Genomic DNA, 22795 nt, shown 5'->3' with positions numbered 1-22795 from the left:
GCAAGTCAGTTGGTCATACAGCAGCTTATTGCGCCAACAAGGAGCGCTGTGCCACTTGAGGAGAGCAACATGAGGGGAAATCCTGCAGTGCGACTGAGCATAAGTGTCCATATTGCGGGGGATCCCCACACGTGCTCTCAACTTGTGAAACTTACAAGAGTCGCTGGGATAAACAAAAGCGCTCTTTGAAGGAACGCTCGAAACGCACTTTCGCGGATATCTTAAAGGGCGCTTCCCCACTGGCTCAACAACAACCATTACCAACAAACAATGTCTTTGCTTCACTGCCAGTTGACGAATTGGAAGCGGATACAGCTAACGGGGGCACACCGTTTATTTTCAAAGGGAATTCCCGGCGCAAAAATGTGTCCACTCCCAAAGTTCAACGACAAGTCCCATCGGTGGTACCCCATGTTAGCTTGCCTAAAATATCGAGTGCAGCGGACAAGCAAAATCAGGTTCCTCCTGGATTCCGTGGGAATAGTTCACCTTCGAACGACCCAGCACTCGAGGGGACATCAAAAACCCCAACTGTCCCTTATTTTGCGTCTAGCTCAACTTCCCAATCGGGATTTATAAAGTTGACTGACCTTGTGGATCAAATCTTCACGTGTTTTAATGTTTCCGATTCCATCAGAACCATTGTCATCTCAATGCTTCCAGTACTAAAGACAATTTTGCAACAATTGATGCAAACATGGCCCCTCCTTGCAATGATTATCTCTCTTGATGTCTAATTTGAATAGAGAGGTCGGAGATATCACTGTTTTACAGTGGAATTGTCGTAGTCTTATCCCTAAATTGGATGCATTCAAATTTTTAATTCATAACTTCAATTGTGATGTTTTTGCTCTGTCCGAAACTTGGCTTTCTTCGCGAGATGATCTCTCTTTCCACGATTTTATTATTATACGCTTGGACCGTGATGACAGATACGGAGGGGTGCTGTTGGGGATCAATAAGTGCCACTCATTTTTTCGAATTGACCTTCAACCTATTGGAGGGATCGAAGCTGTTGTTTGTCATGCAAACATTAAAGGCAAAGACCTCTGTATTGTCAGCTTGTATTGGCCTCCGAGAGCTGCGGTTAGCCGCAAACAACTTGTTGACATGTGCTCACTCCTTCCTGAGCCACGATTGATCTTGGGAGACTTCAACTCTCACGGAACTGCCTGGGGGGAACAGTACGACGACAATCGTTCATTGTTGATATATGACCTTTGTAACAGCTTCAATATGACCGTTTTGAACACTGGGGAAACAACACGTGTGCCTAAACCTCCTGCTAACCCAAGTGCTCTTGACCTCTCGCTTTGCTCGAATTCACTATCGTTAGATTGCAAGTGGAATGTAATCCAGGATCCCAACGGTAGTGATCACTTGCCAATCAAAATTTCCATCACCATTGGGTCGAATTCTTTTGAATCTATAAACATGGCATATGACCTCACAAGACACATTGACTGGAAAAAATATGCGGACGCGATTACTCTAGCCATCAATTCCAGAGATGGTTTACCTCCATTGGAGGAGTATAACTTCCTTTCTCGTTTGATCCATGACAGCGCGGTTCGCGCTCAAACGAAACCCATCCCAGGTTCCACCATTCACCGAAGGCCTCCCAATCCATGGTGGGATAGCCAATGTTCAAAGCTTTATGTAGAAAAATCGAATGCATTTAAAGCTTTTCGGAAACGAGGAACCATTGACAATTTTCAAACGTATTTAGACCTTGAAAATCAATTTAAAAACTTGATCAAAGGTAAAAAACGTGCTTATTGGCGAAATTTCGTGGGAGGTTTGTCACGAGAAACGTCAATGAAAAAATTATGGAAAGTGGCTCGAAACATGAGAAATCGCTCTTCATCGAATGAAAGCGAGGAACATTCACATCGATGGATTTTTAATTTTGCGCGAAATGTTTGTCCCGATTTCGCTCCCGTGCAAAGAATTGTTCGAGATATACCACAAGATAGGTGCGATCTTGATTCCGAGTTTTCGATGGTAGAATTCTCTCTTGCTCTCCTTTCAAGTAACAATTCGGCTCCAGGATCGGATAGAATTAAGTTCAACTTGTTGAAAAACCTCCCCGATGTGGCCAAACATCGCTTGTTGAATTTATTCAATAAGTTTCTGGAGCATAATGTTGTTCCGGATGATTGGAGACAAGTACGAGTTATAGCTATTCAAAAACCCGGAAAACCCGCGTCCGACTTCAATTCGTACCGCCCAATAGCAATGCTGTCTTGTATACGGAAATTGTTGGAGAAAATGATCTTGTTTCGCCTTGATCGTTGGGTTGAAACGAATGCCTTACTCTCAGATACACAATATGGGTTCCGCAGGGGCAAGGGGACGAATGATTGTCTTGCGTTGCTTTCTTCAGAAATTCAAATGGCTTACGCCGAAAAAAAACAAATGGCTTCAGTATTCTTGGACATAAAGGGGGCCTTTGATTCTGTTTCAATAGAGGTTTTGTCAGACAAATTACACTCTCGGGGTCTGCCGCCTCTATTGAATAATATGTTATATAACTTGCTTTGTGAGAAACATTTGAACTTTTCTCACGGAGATTCGGCAGTAAGTCGGTTCTCTTACATGGGCCTCCCCCAGGGCTCATGTTTAAGCCCCCTTTTGTACAACTTCTATGTAAGCGACATCGACAATTGCCTTACACAAAATTGCAGCCTAAGACAACTTGCAGATGATGGAGTGGTGTCTGTCGTAGGATCAAACGAATCCGACCTGCAAGGACCCTTACAAGATACTTTGAACAATTTTTCAACCTGGGCCATTGGGCTAGGGATCGAATTCTCCACGGAGGAAACAGAGATGGTGGTTTTTTCTAGGAAGCATAGACCAGCAAAACCAAAGCTTCAACTTTTGGGTAAACCGATCACTCATGCTATGTCATTCAAGTATCTTGGGGTCTGGTTCGACTCCAAATGTACTTGGGGGGTCCATATTAGGTATCTTAGTAAAAAATGTCAACAAAGAATAAACTTTCTCCGTACAATTACCGGCACCTGGTGGGGAGCCCATCCCGAAGATCTTATAATGTTGTATCGAAGAACTATTCTCTCAGTGATGGAGTATGGCAGTTTCTGTTTTCAATCAGCTGCCAAAACACACCTCATTAAACTCGAGCGAATTCAGTATCTTTGTCTCCGTATTGCGTTGGGATGTATGCCCTCAACGCATACCATGAGTCTCGAGGTTTTGGCAGGCGTACTCCCACTAAAAGATCGCTTCAATTTATTATCTCTTCGGTTCCTCATCCGGTGTAAGGTTATGAACCCATTGGTGATCGGGAATTTTGAGCAGCTGATCGAGCTAAATTTTCACTCCGGATTCATGAGTTCATATCATGAATTCATCTCTATGCAGGTTGATCCTTCTTCGTATATTCCCAACCGTGTTTGTTTTCCTGACTACATCAATTCCTCTGTGCATTTTGATCTGTCCATGAAACAGGATATCCATGGATATTCAGATTATCAACGATCGAGGATCGCTCCAACGATCTTCGATTCAAAGTATGGGGGTATCAATTGTGATAATATGTACTTTACTGACGGGTCCTCTATGAATGAGTCCACAGGATTTGGAGTGTTCAACGAAATTTTTAGCACCTCCCACAGTCTTCAGAATCCTTGCTCAGTGTATATTGCTGAATTGGCAGCGATATACTGGGCGCTGGACAGCGTCGCCTCACGACCTGTTGAACACTATTACATTGTAACGGATAGTCTTACCTCTGTCGAAGCTATCCGTTCAGTGAGGCCGGAAAAGCACTCGCCGTACTTCCTTGAGAGAATACGAGAAATTTTGAGTGCTTTATCCAGACGCTGTTATGTCATTACCTTTGTCTGGGTCCCTTCACATTGCTCAATTCCGGGTAATGAGAGGGCTGACTCATTAGCAAAGGTAGGTGTGATTGAAGGCGACATTTACCAGCGTCAAATCGCCTTCAATGAATTTTTTTCTTTAGTCCGTAAAAATACCATCGCTAACTGGAAACGCAAATGGAACGAAGATGAATTGGGCCGGTGGTTTCACTCGATTATCCCTAAGGTTAGCCTCAAACCGTGGTTCAAAAGTCTGGACTTGAGTCGGGACTTTATTCGCACCTTCTCCCGAATCATGTCCAATCACTGTTCGTTAGATGCGCTTCTCTTTCGTTTCAATCTTGCCAGCAACAATCTCTGCGTCTGTGGTCAAGGTTATCACGACATCGAGCATGTTGTTTGGTCGTGCGAGGTGTATCTTGTCGCCAGATCGAATTTAGAAAACTCCCTTCGGGCCCGAGGAAGACAGCCCAATGTGCCGGTGAGAGATGTGTTGGCTCGGTTAGACCTTGATTACATGACCCAAATATATGTTTTCCTTAAAGCTATCGATCTTCGTGTGTGATTGTACCTATGTCCTTATACCCTCCTTTTCATCCATTGCGAGCGATTGGCCCCCTTGGTATAAACAGTAAAATAAGTTGAAATGTAAATATACAATAGATTTAAGAATCGAGTGTGATCATCAACATTGTAACAATTCCCTTATATCCCATCCCTTTCCTGAAAGATGTCACCCTCTAAACTCGAGTAAACCGCGAGTAATCGGTTTTCCACCTTACTTAGGAAAATTATTTATGTATAGTTTTAAAACATATACTTAAGAATTCGGCTCCTTTAAACTAATGTAACTGAGCCTGTAAAAATAAACGATTTATATAAAAAAAAAAAACTTTAACTGTCAACTGTTAAAAAAGTTGAAATTAAAAATTAACTGTCTCATTGAAAACACACTGCTTGAAATCATCTACAATCTGTCCAACTTCTATAAGACCACCCTGATTCTATTTCGTGCAACACAAATAGTTAAAATTTCAACAAGATACATTCATACATTGTTGAATGCTTAGAATAAAGTATATTTAACGTCAATTTCGTTCAAAAGAGTTGTTTGTTTGTTTATTGTGCCTAAATATTATAATTTCAGCTGTCCAGTTTGTATAAGACGATTTTAAAATTCATAAGTAATATCAATGAAAAATTCAAAACGATCGGCTGATTTACATGTCAATAATTGGCAACCTTGCCATTTCGGCTAACAACTTGGAAAAATCGTGTTGAAATACTATTTACAAAATTCTGCTGAACGGATTTCTCGATATTTTTCCATGTTTCTGAAATTGCAACCTTGAGCTCTTCAATCGTGGTGTACCGTTTTCCCTCAGTGTAGATTCTGCGTACAAGGATCACCCTAGATTTTCAACAGGATTCAAGTCTGGCAAGCGAATCGGCCAGTCCAAAAAAAATAGTTTTTGGTCCTTAATCCATTGCTTAGATTCCTTGCTGGTATGACTAGTAGCATTATTCTGCTGGGATGTGATTTTTTGTGACAATATTCACACAAAAAACGGTAACAGAGAGGATTCCAGAACATGTATGTAATCCTTGAATGATGCGAAAGCTATATTGAGCTTTCCGGTTGCACCGAATCCCGCCCAAACCATGCACGAGCCTCCACCAAAATTCCTGGTTGAAAAATACTTTTCCTTCTTTCGTAAATCACGCCAGTGAACATAACCTATACATTGAAGAACTTTTCGTTATGGTATATAGCAAAATGTATTCTTTTGGGACCATTCATTGTCACAACATACCATATCCCACTGTCGATTCATGTGATCTTGGGCAAAATTCAGACATCTTCTGATGTGAGATGGTGTAAGATGAGGAGCTTTAACCTTTCGAGCCCTCTTCATGTGAGGATTTTTTACCAAAACTTGACGAATTGTCACCTGAGTAACATTTGAATTGAAATATTGATTTATTTGCATAAACGATTTTGAGGTATTCGAAGCTGTTCTAACTATTTTCCGCTTATCCCGGTCAGAAAGCTTCGATTTACGTGGAGCTCTCTCCTTCTTACCGTATCCTTGAGGATTCGCCAAATAATTGAGCACTACTTGATGGGATCGTTTAATCCGACGAACAATTTCTCTGATACCTACATTTTCTTGGTGAAATACATCGATTTGCCTTTCTTTTCTTTCGGTGAGCACTTTTCCCTTCGGCATTTTCCAGATTTATTGATCAAAACAACTAAAACAACGTCGCCGCACGACCTGTTGAACACTATTACATTGTAACGGATAGTCTTAGCTCTGTCGAAGCTATCCGTTCAGTGAGGCCGGAAAAGCACTCGCAGTACTTCCTTGAGAGAATACGAGAAATTTTGAGTGCTTTAGACGCTGTTATGTCATCACCTTTGTCTGGGTCCCTTCACATTGCTCAATTCCGGGTAATGATAGGGCTGATTTATTAGCAAAGGTGGGTGCGATAGAAGGCGACATTTATCAGCATCAAATCGGCTTCAATCAATTTTTCTCTTCAGTTCGTAAGAATACCATCGTTAACTGGCAACGCAAGGTTAGGTTAGTCTTAACCATGGTTCAAAAGTCTGGACTTGAGTCGGGACTTTATTCGCATCTTCTCCCGACTGATGTCCAATCACTGTTCGTTAGACGAGCTACTTTTTCGTTTTAATCTTGCCGACAGCAATCTCTGCGTTTATGGCCATGGTTACCACGACATCGAACACGTTGTTTGGTCGTGCGAGTTGTATCTTGTCGCCAGATCGAATTTAGAAAACTCCCTTCGGGCTCGAGGAAAGCAGCCCAATGCGCCGGTGAGAGATGTGTTGGCTGGGTTAGACCCTGATTACATGTCCCAAATATATGTTTTCCTTAAAGCTATCAATCTTTGAGTGTGATTGTTCGTACATCCATTTCCCCTCCTTTTCGTCCTTCGAGAGATATCGGTTTCCTTCCTACTAACATTAAAATAAGTTAAATTGTAAATACATATTAGATGTAAGGATAGTTTTAAGAATTAAGTGTAAAGTGTGAGTGTGAATGAGAATGTGAATGTAAATCCTCCTTACATTTCATCCTTTTCCTAATGAAAATGTGACACCCTTCTAAACTCGAGTCGACCGCGAGTAATCGGTTTCCTATTTTATTAACCATAGAACTAAGTAAACATGGTCATAATTTCTAGTAAAATATATAGTTAAAAGTGTGGCTCCTTCAAACCTATGTAACTGAGCGTGTGAAAATAAACGGATTAATGAAAAAAATAAAACACTTGAAAAATATGAAAATATTCGTTTATGCTCAGCGCTTGCACACACACATATGAAAATCATGCAGTGCATGGTAATTAGCAATACCTACACACTATAATATAAATTGAAGCATTGTTTGTTTACAAAGTATTGTTTGCAGCAAGATCATCACCTGGTCTTATAGAAGTTGGACAGAATGTACATCCCTTAAAAAAGCAGTTCCTAGGTCAAAATAATTACAAAGTAGTAGCACCAATTCAATCGCAGTAGGCGAAGCGAAAGGTTGCAAAATTTTTTTTTTTTTTTATTAATTCGTTTATTTTTGCAGGCTCAGTAACTTAAGTTTAAAGGAGCCGAATTCTTAAATATAATTTTAAAACTATATATATAAACAATTTTCTTACGTCTATGGTTGGTAAGGTGGAAAACCGATTACTCGCGGTGTACTCGAGTTTAGAAGGGTGATATATTTTTAGGAGAAGGATGGGGTATAAGAAAACTGTAACAATGTTGATGAACACTCAATTCTTAAATCTGTTTGTATATCTATAGTGTTTTTACATTTCAACTTATTATACTATTTATAGCAAGGGGACGAATTACCCGCAAAGGAAGGAAAGGAGGGTATAAGGACATAGGGACAATCACACACGAAGATCGATAGCATTAAGGAAAACATATATATGGGACATGTAATCAAGGTCTAACCGAGCCAACACATCTCTCACCGGCACATTGGGTTGTCTTCCTCGGGCCCGAAGGGAGTTTTCTAAATTCGATCTGGCGACCAGATACACCTCGCACGACCAAACAACGTGCTCGATGTCGCGATAACCTTGGCCACAAACACAGAGATTGCTGCTGGCAAGATTGAAACGAAAGAGTAGTGCATCTAAAGAACAGTGATTGGACATGAGTCGGGAGAAGGTGCGAATAAAGTCCCGACTCAATTCCAGACTTTTGAACCACGGATTGAGGCTAACCTTAGGGATAATCGAGTGAAACCAACGGCCCAAATCATCTTCATTCCACTTGCGTTGCCAGTTAGCGATGGTAAGTTGCAAAATTTTCACCAGCATTTTTTTTCACTGCGATATAAGTTTAGAAGAATTCAAAACCGTTATTCGAAAACCGTCCGAGCAATTGATGAATGCGGCGCTTTTGATAAGTCCTCCGAGCGTCACATTCACGTATGATAATGGCGAGGTGTTTCATGTGACATTTGCAACGGCCAGAGGAAACCTTCGATATGAGCGTCTGTTTGGAGTGCCAATCGAAGTGGGCGAGAAGTACGCGACCACCGTGTTGTCGAAATACGGGAAGATACATCACATGATTCGGTGCAGACGCAGGATATCCAATACTCAACAGTGTGCACATATGGAGATTTCCACTGACATCCCACCGCAACTACACGTACATCATTTCCAAGCTCGTGTATTTTATGAAGGTATGCGTAACAAGTGTTTTACTTGCGGTAGTCCGGAACACTACAAGACGAGTTACCCGAAAAGAAAATGGGCCTCTTACCGTTTGAGACAAAATGATTCTGAGTTCACGTCCTATACTGGAGCATTATTAGGAATGCCGATCCTTCCAAAGCAATCCACGTCCGAGATGCGGGATAAATCGACCAAGCAAAAAGATGTCAACTATAATAACGAAGGGCAAATAGTTGTCGAATTTTCCATGCCAGCTGTATCCGCTACGTTACAAAACGACGCATCAACTACTACAAGGACACCAACCGATGCTGTAGAATCGACATCCCTGCAGTAGTTCTATCGCACAAGCGTCAGGTGTAGTGCTAGCAACCCATACCGGTTGTAAGTAGCCGGAATCAACTGATTGCCTGAAGGAGCAAAAGATTGACCATCAGGAGTGGACTACAACGAAGAAACGAGACCGCACGTCACGGAAAGATGAACGAGGAACATCAAACGGTTCGGATTCGTCGGAGGCGGGGAATTCAAAGAATCGATTGCTCGAAAATCAATCCCAGCGTACACGGCCGCGCAGCCATCGGAAGGAAGATAAGTACTTTCGTATTGTTGATTGCGAAATAAATTGCTCTATTAATATTGTCACCAGTGCTTGGAACTATCAGTTTGACATCAATCATTTCAGCTGAATTTCAGACCACATTCGATCATTAAACCGAAAATGAACCAACGCCAAGCCTCACAATCACAGCTAGCCACTGACAGTTAATTCAATCACTTTCGTTCATTCTCTTTTTCGCTCTGCTCTGCGTTCACGGAATGTGAACGAATGGAAATATCCCTAGGTTTGTCATTCATTGATCTTAATACGACAGTTCATTCACTATCAACATCATTCTCGGACAACTGACAAAACGGTAAACAAACGGTAAGAAAAGGAAGTACTGAAAATTCGTAATAGTGACAGCAAATTAGGATAGCGTTGCGAAGTGTGAAGGAATGGAAATATCGATGGAATCGAGCCTACAATGGCTCATTGGCCAGCGAGGTTGTGACATCCTTCCACTTATATTGTGTTGCCTCCTGATGATATTCAATCGATGTCTGAACGTCTCCCCCGTAAGTGTGTCGTTTGTCTCGAAATTCAGATCAAACTGCCCCAGCTAATCGTAATCGCTAGATAATTCCGAGTGTCGCAATCGAAAACGGTGGATGAAATTGTCAGCGTTCAGCTTTGGGTGACGAAGTTTGCATTCGCTAGTCAAATCGATTTTGCAAAATGCTTCCTCGTCGTCCGAGCTTATGTAATCGTTAGCAATCTCTATGAATGTGCAAGCTGATCTTGCTCTTTTGTTGGCATTTCCGCTTGAACACTCATTTGCGTTGCCAGAGTAATTTCAGAAACAACTGACTTCAGAATAAGCGAAACTCTCTCCCAATGAGAAAATCACACACTTCTCAGGATATTGAAAATGAACAGTCACAAGGAATGTTGTTTCAATGGCAATGAATAAATGTGAATGGATACTCATGATTCGAACTTTGAGAAAGCTCAGGCAGAATGAATTTGAATGAACACATCAGTAATTTTTTTTGACGTCGAATGAATGATAGCAGTATCGCCAAGCAAAATAAACGCGTTACACTGATACGTATTTTCGTATTTTCAATGTTACTTAATAAGCTCGATATTTCCAAGCCCTGATTACCACGCTCGATTTAAATAGTATCATTACAGTTGCTAACAATGCTATTTTCATGGATTTTGTAAAAAAGTACGATGTTGATATGGTATTTTTGCAAGAGGTGACATTCGAAAACTTCTCGTTTCTTAGTTCGCATAACGCTCTTAATAGCATAAGTGAGGATAAGAAAGGCACATGTATTCTGTAGAAGAAAAACTTAAACTACAATCCTTCAATTCTCGATACTTTTGATATTATTACATCAGCGATAGTAAACGATATAAATTATATCAACATATATGCTCATTCAAGTAGCAACATGTAAAAAGAGGAAAAGATGACCTATTTCTTAACCAAATTAGGAGGCATTAAACTGTTTTAAGATGGTTCAACACAGATTTCTGCATAACTCGAGAAATAATGAAGCAAATGGAACCAAATTTGGCATATGAAGATTTTGGGGGGCAATAAATGTTTCTATACTGGTTTGACACTCCTTCCCCTCTCTAAAGGGGGGAGGGGAGCTGAATGGGCTGCCATACAGATGAAACACAAATTTCTGCATAACTCGAGAACTAATCAAGCAAATCGAGCCGAATTTGGCGTGTGGAGGTTTTAGGGGGCAATAAATGTTTCTATGGTAATTAAACACCCTTTCTCTCCTCTCTAAAGGAGGGGGCTGCCATACAAATAAAAAAAAATCTGCATAACTCAAAAACTAATCAAGCAAACGAAACTAAATTTGGCATATGGAGGTTTTAGAGAACAATAAATGTTTCTATGGTGGTTCAAAACATCAACACCCACTCTATGGGAAAGGAGGCTGCCATAAAAATGGAATACAAACTTCTGCATAGCTCGAGAACTAATCAAGCAAATGGAGCTAAATTTGGGATGAGAGGATTTTTGAATTCATGGTTTGATGGAAATAACACACCGGAGGAGAACTATTACAAAAACCACTTGATCAAAAATGGATGAATATTCCTCTTAAATACACGAATACAACAAATAGCAAACCTTCTTACTCTCATATGACACCATGACTTCATCTGAATAGAATGACCCGAAACCTTGTTTTCAACTTTCAATCTGCATGGTGGAGTACGATTACGAGTTTGTATCATTGTACATCACAGTCCGTATATCAAAATAATTACAAATTAGCATTGGAAAAAACAAATTTTGCTTGTCCCGCACAAGACAGCAGTCAACATGCACATGAAACATAACACCGGTTGACAGTTAATTTGAAGCAAATATCCCTCTCGGAAAGTGTAAACTCCCACGGCCGCCGAAAGCAAAGGTAGCTCAAATCCATTTGTAAACAAGTTGCAGACGAGCGGCTGACGTTCGTTGAACTGCAGCAAAGCGCTTTAATTACCTAGGAGGCGCAAACAGCGGTCTAACACTGACGCGATCGTTAGACTGCATGTTAAACATGGAGCTGTTTAAATTTTCGTTTGGTGTTCGGGAGGGGATCGTAAAAGCAAACCTAGCGTAATAAATCAGAGTGATAAGTGAATTCTGGATCCAATATGCTGTGGTACTGTGTACACGGTTGGTCCCAGCCAAACCAGTTCCGTGCCTCCACCCGGGTTCCCAGTGGCCTGTTTACGTATGCTGCACGAGGAGCTGTCATTTAATCATGTTACATCGCGTACACTTTTCGCCTCCATCATTAGCCTTCGGAGACCGCCAGAGTCGCCGGTTCGAAAGGTATACCGTCGTTTAGAAACCAAATAGTTTCGGTACGAGCGCGGGGTCGGAAAGATATGCGCAACGAGGATCTTGAAAAAAATACATATATTATACCGGTTAGCTCGATCCACACATAAAGTTTGAGGCAGCTCAAATGAGTCTGACGCGCTCGGAAATTTAATGAGGTGCCGCCCTGTTTGTTTATTTTCGCGGGCATACACCGAAAGGGCACTAAAAAAAGCGGGTTATCTTTTTGGACATGACAGTTGAGCCATCCACCAGATAAGTGAACATGTTTCCTAATGTTGGCTTTTTTCCTATTTGAATACTGATAAACATAGTTTAATTCGTTCGGGTCGCAGAGCAGACTGTCGTTGTCGTCTGATATGATCTTGTTCTAATTCCCACTTAAACACGGTATTATCCAATTTGTTATAACGGTGAGTCGCTAGCGACGCCAAAGAAGATTGTAAATCACTCACCGAAAAGTTCATCTGCGTCAACCAATCGAACGACGAGCACGACAACAGTTTGCACCGCAGGCAATCCCCAGGCGGCCAGCTGGAACAAGGTACTGTACGAGGAATCCGACTTTTCGGAATGATGATCTCCGCTCAGTTCGGTATTTAGAAGTCGTCGAACCGATTTACTCCAGCGCAAACAAAGTATAGCCCACCTGAAATGAAGAAAAAAAAGTTTAAATAAACATCATAAGTTGAGGTTGCTCAACAAAACTATAGCAGTATTTTCAGCTCATTGAAAAACCAATTCTCCGATTCCATCATCCGATCCCTATAGTTTCTAATTAATCTCATCCATCAGTTGGCAACGATTGTCATTAATTGGAAAGCCCCGAGCTGTCTCCTTCGGCTAGGTGGCAATGAGGATCTAATTTATTGGGTAATTAATTGACCAATTCGATTCTCGGTTCATTTCCGCTTGCTGTTTTCTAGCAAAGACAACTGGACGCTGTGCGATCAGTTCGGAATCGTTTCGGATGAAATTATAACCCCTCAGTCTCGATGGAGCGGTTTGAACTAACAACAGCAAGCGGTACCACCGACTGGCGCAATAAATCGTCGACGGGTTAATTTAATTCCCGCTACAGCCATGACTGGGTGTAAATCAGCCAGCCGGTCGGATACCCGTCCCGTTGTGATTAGTAGCGCAGGTTCGAATCTCTGAAGACGCCAGTGATTGGGTCGATAATCCGACAGCGGGAAGGCTGTAAAGTTTATTGCTGTAGATCTACGCAGCTCAGCGTATTCTTTTAAATTGGAACGATTTCGTTGCCTAGCGGGTGATATCCGCGGCGGCTGAACGTGATAAAATGGTGGACCGAGCGAATTCGCGCTCGGCGAGGAGCACTGACGAAAAATGAGGAATGCAAACAACATTTGTATATCTATTTCACCATATGAAGTTTGGTACCGTTTGGTACCGAAGTTTGGGGGGCAAATTGATCACCGATCACCGTCTTGTTGAAACCACATATCATTGATGTTAAGATCTTCCAATTCAAGCCATAAACAGCAGTGCTCGGCATAGTCAACTGAGGGTAGTCAGCTGACTATCTGACTGACCATATCCGTATTCAGTCGAAAATGGCTTTTGGCTTTTTCACGCAGTTTCTCCGCCAAAACGACTAAACAGTCAGTCGGGCGTTTAGTCGCTATCTCCCTCTACCGACTCGACTATATCATTCCATTCTTCCCAATCAAATTGTCTTCGGAAAACGAATCGGAAATTTCCTAAGATTTGTTTGTATGCTATATATTATAATCCTCTTGTGTGTAAACGGTTTAAAATGATGAAAACTAGAAGCATTTCCGTTTTTCCATACATTTATTCTGCTCATTTGTGAGCTTCCCAACCCGTGCCGTCAACAACGAGCAACTTATCGGTGAGCAGCAAAGGGGACTGATTTGAAGTCTCAGTGAATAAAGAAAAGAAGAAGATTAAGAACGAAAGGGGAATGTTTGCCTAGAGCATAAATATTGGATCTCGCTGAGGTAAACTTTCAGTATCGTTCTAGATACGAAGCAATGAACATCGCTTGTTCTTCATTGTTTTGCATCATCACATGTCTTCGTTTCGGATTTAGCTGTGGACGTGACCAAATTACTTACTCGCTGATGTCTCTAGCATTGCAATCTTTACATCAAACTGACGCCATTCCATTAAGGTTCTGAACTACAGAATTGTGTTGATTCCCCACATTAGACTATCATCGGCTCACCAAGAAAATAATTCAGTTCAGTAATTTTGTGTGTGATTTGGTTTCGAATGAGAGCGAGACCGGGAATAATAATAGAAAGGGCTTCTGTTGAGAAGAGCGCCAAGCGGAGATAAGTGTGTGTGGCTTTGTGTGCGTACGTGCGTGCTTCATAACCCATACGTAAAAATAGTACATCTTCACTACGCCGCAACCCCTTTTATATCTGCTCCCGTGTGCATTGGCCTTGTCGCGATGTAATAATCGCTTAATTTTTTTTTATGCTATGATGGACGATTGTTTGGTGGTGCAAATTATGCAGCCGTGATGATAACTATAAACAATAGCGAAGATAGCGGGAGGGAAATATTTGCGCTAGGGTATGAGTAATGAAACTCTGCTGAGGCAAATATTCTGTCTTTTTCAATATACCAAGCAGTTAACATCGCTTGTTTTCCGTCGTCATAAGGGCTTCATTACCTTTGAAATTGCATTAATGCAATAATTATCTGGAGGATACCAAGCTAGATCATCGTGAATGCCGTGCTGGAATGTTATGAGTTATTTGGGTTCGCGTACCAATCGCAAAACTGCCTTCAACTAGGATTGCATTTGCGCTAATCTTGATCATAATGAAGCAATGCTACTCTTTCCGATGTTATTGAGATTAACAGAAAGAGTTTATTTCGTTTATTTTGTCACCAAGAAAGTAAATGTCGTTCTGAAATTTGTATGTGATTTGGTTTCGCTTGCCAGTAGCAAAACTTTCTCCACTAAGGATGACAGCTGCGCTTATCTCGAACATGAGAAAGTAATGCAATTTTTTTTTGAGGCCAGTAATATTCACAGAAGCGTTTTTTTAAATAGCGCTAAATGATGAGTGTTTATATTCCTAGTCGCTTCGAGCCATCAATGTATAGCTCCGTATGCATGCTATGTTGAACGCTTGTTTGGTGCTGGTTGGTTTACGTTGTACGAACGATGTCTGTCATTGTTGTTGTTTCCATGCGGTACCAAAGATAGATTGATGTAGTGATGAGATGTGGAGAAATGGTGCTGGTGCAACAAGTATATAATCAACTGTATCCGAGTGCATGTCAATTGCGAAAGAGGCCATCGGAATAGTGGAATAGCGAAATAGTAAATTTTCAATGTAAAATGGTCGTGTCTTGGACACGACCTCCTATATTTTTTTTTGTATCGTACACGAAAATTACTCACACGTATAAAATAGCGTACAGTGTGTGTGCGCTATTTACTAATACTAACGCGAGGACCTTTATAGCATACTTCATAAATGTATAAGTTCGTTGGTTTGAGTCCACGATGGGTGGACAATAAACCGCCCATTGATGGGATAACTACTTTTTTTGCATCAGAAATCAAGTTTTCGTTCCTCTTTATATTGACGTAAAGATAAGATTGTGTACGCAATCTCGTCCCTAGGGGGGTAGAAATGTGGATTGAAGTCAGTTGAATGAAGAGGCAGATTTGTATTCATTAGTCGCGTCAGTTAGAATAACCATTGACTGGACTAGTTCATCAGTCATCCTCGCTAGTCAACGCTAGTCAATTCATTTTTTGTTGACGGCGACTGCCAGCGCAGTTCTAGTCGAAGCGAAACTACTGAGAGTAGAGTCGGTCTTCATTTTTTACCATCGAAGATTTCGGGCGCTGGTATTCTAACATGTCGCGATAGTGCTCTCAATTGACGCTAACCTGACGGTGGTTCTCATCGACGAAGAAATTCGGCCCAATCACTCCCTCCGGCATGAAAACCACACCAAACATTCGCGAAAAATTACTGATTTTGATGATTTTGATGATTTGTGATGAAAATCATCATTTTCCATCATTTTTCCATTTTGGTCAACTGGCTTTAGTTCTTGAGTCAATTTGATCTTGTAACGATGTAACCCAAGATCTTTTCGCAAAACACGTCACAATGAAGTTTGGGAGATGCCCCATTTTTGAGAAAGCCTTGAAATTGACTGATTTGGGTCATTTAGGATGGATTCACTTGCGGGCGCGATATTTTCATTGCTTCGTGCAGGGCAGCTTCTCGTTGGCACGGGAACATCCAACAGCGAAAATGTAGTTTCAAATTTGGTCACTAAACTATGCACAGCCTGCCGGCTGGGACGATTGTTACAACCGAAAATTGAAGTAAGCGCTTATAAAAATGCAACCACCGACTCCGAATTTCGGTAGTAATTTTTGATAATTATTAAGCGTTGCTCGTTCGTGTACTTAACCATGATGAAAATGTTGATTTTGAAGAATATTTTGACATTAACCAATCTATAAAATGTTTTAAGGGTTCGTTCCCACGAAGACACAAAACTGTCAAGTTAGAGTAGTGGGTTTTCCCTTGAAATTTATGCTATATGACCTCACATTCTAATAAAAAGTCTCAGTAATGGATGTAACGGACCTTAGTTTGCCAAATATTAGAAAATGAGTCGTAATCGTTATCAACATAAATATGGGAGAAATTATACAACTCGAAAGCGAAAAAAAAACAAATGTTTTTGAAATCCCGATGGATTTTTTTAAAACATCTCAGTTTTTTTTAAATGATAGAAACATCTATGACCTCTTCGATTTCGATTCTTTGAAAACCATAGAACATTGATTTTTTTCAAATGCTCCACCTAAAAGTTAACATTTGGGGTGCAGTCCAGTATTTTTTTAGAAATATAGTTCTCTTAAATATATCTCATTTGCTGATAAGAGATCGGAAATCGGTCCACATGTTCAATCGACAAAAATGCGAATTGTCAGATTCGACATCCTAATTCGAAAAAATGTATCCTGAGCACAAGCTGAAAACGCGTTTAATTTTTTGATTTTCATACCATCTGATGGAGAATGTTTTTGTACTTTTGCAATCACACGCATACATTGTTGTTGTTCATGCGTTGTCAAAGGTAGATTGGAGTGATTAATAAATGTGGAATAATGTTGTTGATGGAATAAATGTACAATCGCATGAAAGAAATAATCATCAATTGACCATTTTCAACATAAGCAAAAAAATACTTTATTGCAATATTCAATAAAAAAAACTATACAAATTAAATTTCAAACAACCTATCGGTTTAAGGTAACGACGTCCGTAACGATCCATCCTCACGTGTTCGAATGAAAGTCGGCAAACGCCCACAAAGCACAGGAACCTCATGCAGTGTATCACCTCCAATCAGGACAGGAAAGGAAGCCACAGGGTCGGCCGGCCGGCTTTCTATCGAAGACCGCCGCCACGCCGAAAACAAACAGTGGATCAAAATTTCTCCTCCTAATCTATCATTCCTAATTATGGACAGACAAACATTCTAAACCGGCAAACAACCGAAACTGATGCTGGCGACGAAACTGCGTTTCTGAATAACAAACGACCACATGCCACATATATTTTCTGCTTGTGTGTGTGCCTGTATGTATGTCGGGAATTAGAAGCTGTGCGCTGCAGTGGAAATTGGGAAAGCCGACGTGAGCTAACAAGAGCTAAGTCAGATTGCCAAGAGAACAATAAAAAAAACGAGCATCGGGGGAAAGAAGCAAAGAAGGAATACAACGTATTATTACCGAGTTGTTTTTTTTTCTTCCCTCTAATCATTTGGGATGTCCGTTTTCTTCCATACAACGAGCAATAAAAAGGAACTGAAAGAGGACGAAAAAATATTCTTCTGTGTTTGATTCTGACTATTCTGAGCCGCAACATCCGACTCTTGGAAACAGTTATACATTCGGTCGAACATGAAAAGCAAGAAATTGTATCTCGGAACACGTAGGCAGTCTGTCGATGGAATTGAGGGTCTCCTCACGAAGCCTCAACTGCATTACTTTCAATTTCTTGTTATTTGAATGATGCAGTGACCCTTCTCGAAAAAGCTCGTTTGTATCGAGCACAGAACAATAATACAAAACGATTATTTTCCTATGAAATCATATCTCATTCGAACACGACCAGCGCGTAGCCCCCCACGGGACCCGTTCGACAACGGTGATGATGTTCTTGGATACTGTCTCTCTATAGCACCGGCATGAGGTACTTTTGGGGCCTTTTTCGCCTGAACGGTGGAAGTGGGAAACGTCGAAAAGCAGGCACGATGATGGGCGTAACCCGTTGATGGCCGTTGTTAGTTCCAGAATAATGACTACGAGCGTCTCGCAGCATTCCCTTTCCACGTCTCGCCTTCCGTAATGCCAATCCGTGGCCGAGGTCCGTGCATAGGCAAACCGATGTAATTAATTTTAACAAGTCATTATTAAAATCCCGTTCGTCTATGGCTACTTCCCAGGTCGACCTAAATCGGTTCGAGTTGGCTCGAGCTTGGAGCAACTTTGCTTTGGCACCGATCGGCTTGTTAACGTCGATCATCATCACCAACACCCACACGAAGACCCACAAAGAGGTGCCGCTGTCCACTAGTTCATCTTTTGGTTCACTCTCCAAAGTGGATATGGATGATTTTCGAAGTGAATAAATGTGCGAACAAATTGGAAATATTAATGTGCCCTGTCACGAAGATAGCTCAGAGAAGCAAATTTTGCCAACAAGTTATTTTTATATTATATATTTATATTCATACAACATGCTCCCCCTCCCCACCTTTTGTCTGGGTGCCCCGTCAAGGATCCCCGAGATGTGTCACAAACGACCTTCTTGTGTTCGGCGCGATCGTTCGAATTAATACTGTACGTTATCGCTTTTGACATATTTCGAAAGTGTTAAAATCAACAACTGGATTATTTCCAGCCGAATTCTTCGCCTCTCTCGCTTTGGTTTCATGTTCTTCGGGTCCATACTCTCGGAAAAAAAGAAACATAAAAATAAATCCCTCTCCGGTCTTATCCGCGTTGACTGTGTCGGATGGCAGGTATTTTCGGCCCAGGCAGTCCTCGTCCCGGGATCCGGTGAGTCAAGCAATGGACGGAGTGAAAGAAGTAATCAAGAGGCGATTAAGAGTGATGTATGAAGCGGACGCCCAGGGACCCAGAAGAGTCACAGGAAAGTGGACAGGTGGGATGAGAGGAAGCGAAATGTAAAGCCAGAAAAAATTCACAGGGACGAAGTCGATTGGAATTAAAAGATTCAATAGCTTCGTAGGTTCGTTATCGCAATTGATCATAAACTCAAAGAGATTAAGATGAGTGTTTACGGGAAAAAATATTGTATATAAAATACCTTCGCTTCAACCCTGTTTAAAACGATTCGATGTCGAGAAAAGGTAGAATTACGCAGCTTGCACAACTCTTCAAAATATTTGACGCTTGTTGATATTTTAGCAATTTGGTATGCAATTTATTTAACCCAAAGCACGTGAAGCAAACTGCATTGCGGAAACTGCACCGAACGAGCCCACATACTTGCACACATACACAGGCAGGAGAGAAAACACACAATCTTCGCGCCCTCCTCACGAGTTGATTAAAATCTGGTTTGTTTCACTGCTCGAGTTGTTTTCACCTCAATCATTTTTCTAGCACCTTCCGTTTCTCTGGGTAGACGTCGTTTACGTGTTGTGTATATGTTTCCAATCAACGCGAATGGAAAAAAAACATTTGAATGTTTGAATTTTAATACAGATCTAGCGATAACTTACCACCACCCCGCTCCCAAACCCATGAACGATTACGGCAGAGCTCTATTTTAGATTGACGATCAAATGAAAAAGGCATTATTCCTTAAATGGAATCTCGTTTGGGACTCTTCTCTCCGTGCGAGCAAATCATCAAGTTAACATCACGCGCGGCTAGCACGAACACAGGAACATGATAAATCATCCGAACTGGTTCGATGATTTTTAAGTTGATCACACGATCGATCTGAGATGGATGGCGAGAGATTCCAAGGGGGAAGATTGAGTAGAACGTTGTCAAAAGTATGAATGATTCATTTTTATTTTCAGAAAGAAAACAGATTACCGAACTAAACCGATAAGATGCGGGATGGGCAAAGGGATTAGCCATTATTTCCACAACATGTGATAGATTCGAATCATTTGAAGAAGATTCGGATAGAACAAAGGGCAACGAATGGGAAGCTGCACCGTCATAAATATCAAAAACAAGGAACATCTTGGTTGAGACAGAAAAAGGCAATACGAATTCCACTCAAAATCCGACTTATTCCCACAAAAAAATGTGTATCAATGTTCTGTTGAGTTCACGATGAACACCATGGACAAAATAAGAGTATGGATCACTTGATAACCAATCATAAATAACGATCACTCAACACGAACCACCAGCAATTCAGAATCCCTCGGTTGGAAATGTTCGCCGATGCTTCGTATAGACCATTTGCCAAGCGCCCAATTTTTTTTCCAATTTGAGAAAAGCAAAATTATTGTCATTCCTTTTCAGTGACAAAATTTCACCCAAAAATGAACCATCTTTGCGTTCATTTACAGTGAAGTCAATGATATATAGGTATCGGATCTCCCTAAAATTATTATCGACATCCTGAATATAATTTCGACATTCGTAAGACTTTGTAGAAGGGAAACAATAGGCATATGCTTCCTCTCTTTGGCATTAGTTGAATCAATTATCATCATGTTGATGATCAAAAGATCATTGCAATTAATTTGTTTCAGAACTTCAGCTACGGCATTGCTTGGAATTTTACATGTGGACAAATATTCAAATATTCAATATTTCAGTCGCGGAACCTACATAAACATTGTCCAAACTGACACAATTTTCCTGATAGAACTGTATATTGTAAAGATTGATTATATTTTCAATATGGTCTGCCATTAAAAAATATCCAAAAGTGTCCTAAAAACCTCCAGATGCTCGAATGCAATGTAATAGCTTCGAACTTTCGCTTTGAAATAATCTGCTAATATTGTTCACTATGCTTGTAGCCTAAGACAAAAAAAAGTTAAATAAATAATCGTTGCGGCTACCCGTCATAGTTCTTACGTAGTTCTTGTCTACTTGAACAACCAAAATAAAACCGGAGCGGTTCAAAACGCTCCAATATAAGTTTGACAACACATTCCAATGAAATTCACCGCGTGGCTGACGATTGTAACATTTTCCAGGGATTACACAGATCTATACACAGACACAGGTCTATACTATGGAACTTACATTCTAGTGTAAACAAGTCTAGACACGAAATACGTTAATTTATAAACTTGAAAATGACGGAAAAATAAAAAAATGGGCAAAACTGTAGAAATTTGAAAAAGCTGGTTATTTTTTGCCTTTGGCTGTTATACTGGCATGCTCTAAAAAACTGGAAATATCCAGTCAAATCTGGAAGATTGGGCTCTACGGCAAATTAAGGTGACTCTCCCAGAATGAATTAGTTTCTCTCTCATGTATCATGTATGTAAGTATCAACATAAATAGAATACCAGGTGAATTACATCGCCTGTGTGATACGCACACTATCCAATACAAAGATGCTAATTTTAAAACACACGCTTTTTTTCTTTGCCTACCACTACCGATGTTTGAGTTCACGATGGATAACAAAGGAGCCGCCCATTGATGGTGTAACTACTTTTTGACGCAGGACTACATGTTTCTGAATGTATGCCTAACATAGATTTCAAAACCACGGAGCCTGGAGAAATCGACATTGAAATATAGATGCAAGCAGCGGGCAGCGTTGCCATTGTTCCAGTTTAAACTGAATTCTTCCAGTTTTTTTTTCTCGATCCAGTCAGACAGTAAAATCCTAAAATTTTCCAGTTTTCCTAAATATTATCCAGTTTTATCCAGTTTTTTTAATTCACATTGTATGAATATTATCCCTCCCCTACCTATCCTTTGACCAATTTTGTTTCTTGATATTTATCGTTCAGTCGATCCAAGGTGTATTTACCTTGGATCTTTCTTTTCTTACACATTCTAATCATTGTTATTGTTCTTCTGCTTACACATTCGAACTCAATATGGTGTGGTGCCTACCTAAGCAAGAATGTACTATTGAATTTAATTAATAATCGGATGTTCAAGGTCGTTTAAAACATCCTGAAGTTCAGACCAATTGATCTACCATTTCAACCACGACTGGGGCTAAATTCATAGCAAGAAATTACACCTAAAATGGTTCATGCAGCCCGTGGCTGTGCTGGCTTTGAGTTTACATAAACATCAGATGTTATAGGTTCTCAAAATAATTCTAGAGTACAGACGATCATATAGTCTATGTGCTCCATTAACTTCAATTGATATGAATATAGTACCCAAGTAATCTTGCTTCCGTTAAAATCAATGAGGTATGATAATGGTCACGCAAAGGATTTTTAGTTTAAAACTGCAGGGATTCTCAAACTATTTTGGGCAAGAGACCCCTTTTCCAGAATGAAGTTATACAGTAAACATTCACTAACTGGGCGAAAAAGGAAGACCAGTTATCGACATTCGCGTTTTAACTGGTCCGGCATGTTAAACGTCAAATAAAATCGAGGGGAACTTCAATGAATTGTTTGATTCGCGTAAATCATTAAATTGCATAAACAAAAGGTTTCCAATGGAAGTTTCGCATTGAGTGCGAAAATAGGTATGAAATATAATTTGAGGAAATTATTTTTCCGTAATTTAATCAATGTTTTTGTCATTCGAAAATAATGTCAATTTTCATAACATTTCAAATT

The 22795-nt window shown here is 40.5% G+C and overlaps 2 protein-coding genes across 2 annotated transcripts in view; one reads left to right on the top strand and one right to left on the bottom strand.

Annotated features, from left to right (window-relative positions):
• The window catches only part of LOC129778729 (cilia- and flagella-associated protein 206), a 101260-nt gene extending 82678 nt beyond the window's left edge, over window positions 1-18582 (top strand). Inside the window, exon 6 of the mRNA XM_055785809.1 lies at window positions 18476-18582. Coding sequence (XP_055641784.1) covers window positions 18476-18485 — 10 coding nt within the window. The 3' untranslated portion in view covers window positions 18486-18582. The remainder of the gene's footprint in view (window positions 1-18475) is intronic.
• Window positions 1-22795, bottom strand: part of LOC129778730 (frizzled-4) — a 106759-nt gene that overhangs the window by 48857 nt on the left and 35107 nt on the right. The window contains exon 2 of the mRNA XM_055785810.1: window positions 12439-12632. Within this exon, the coding sequence (XP_055641785.1) occupies window positions 12439-12632 (194 nt within the window). The remainder of the gene's footprint in view (window positions 1-12438; window positions 12633-22795) is intronic.

This window comes from Toxorhynchites rutilus, chromosome 3 (genome assembly GCF_029784135.1).
Source record: "Toxorhynchites rutilus septentrionalis strain SRP chromosome 3, ASM2978413v1, whole genome shotgun sequence".
Classification (NCBI taxonomy): domain Eukaryota; kingdom Metazoa; phylum Arthropoda; class Insecta; order Diptera; family Culicidae; genus Toxorhynchites; species Toxorhynchites rutilus.
The sequence above is the reverse complement of the archived record's forward strand: the minus strand, read 5'-3'. Positions and strand labels throughout refer to the sequence as shown.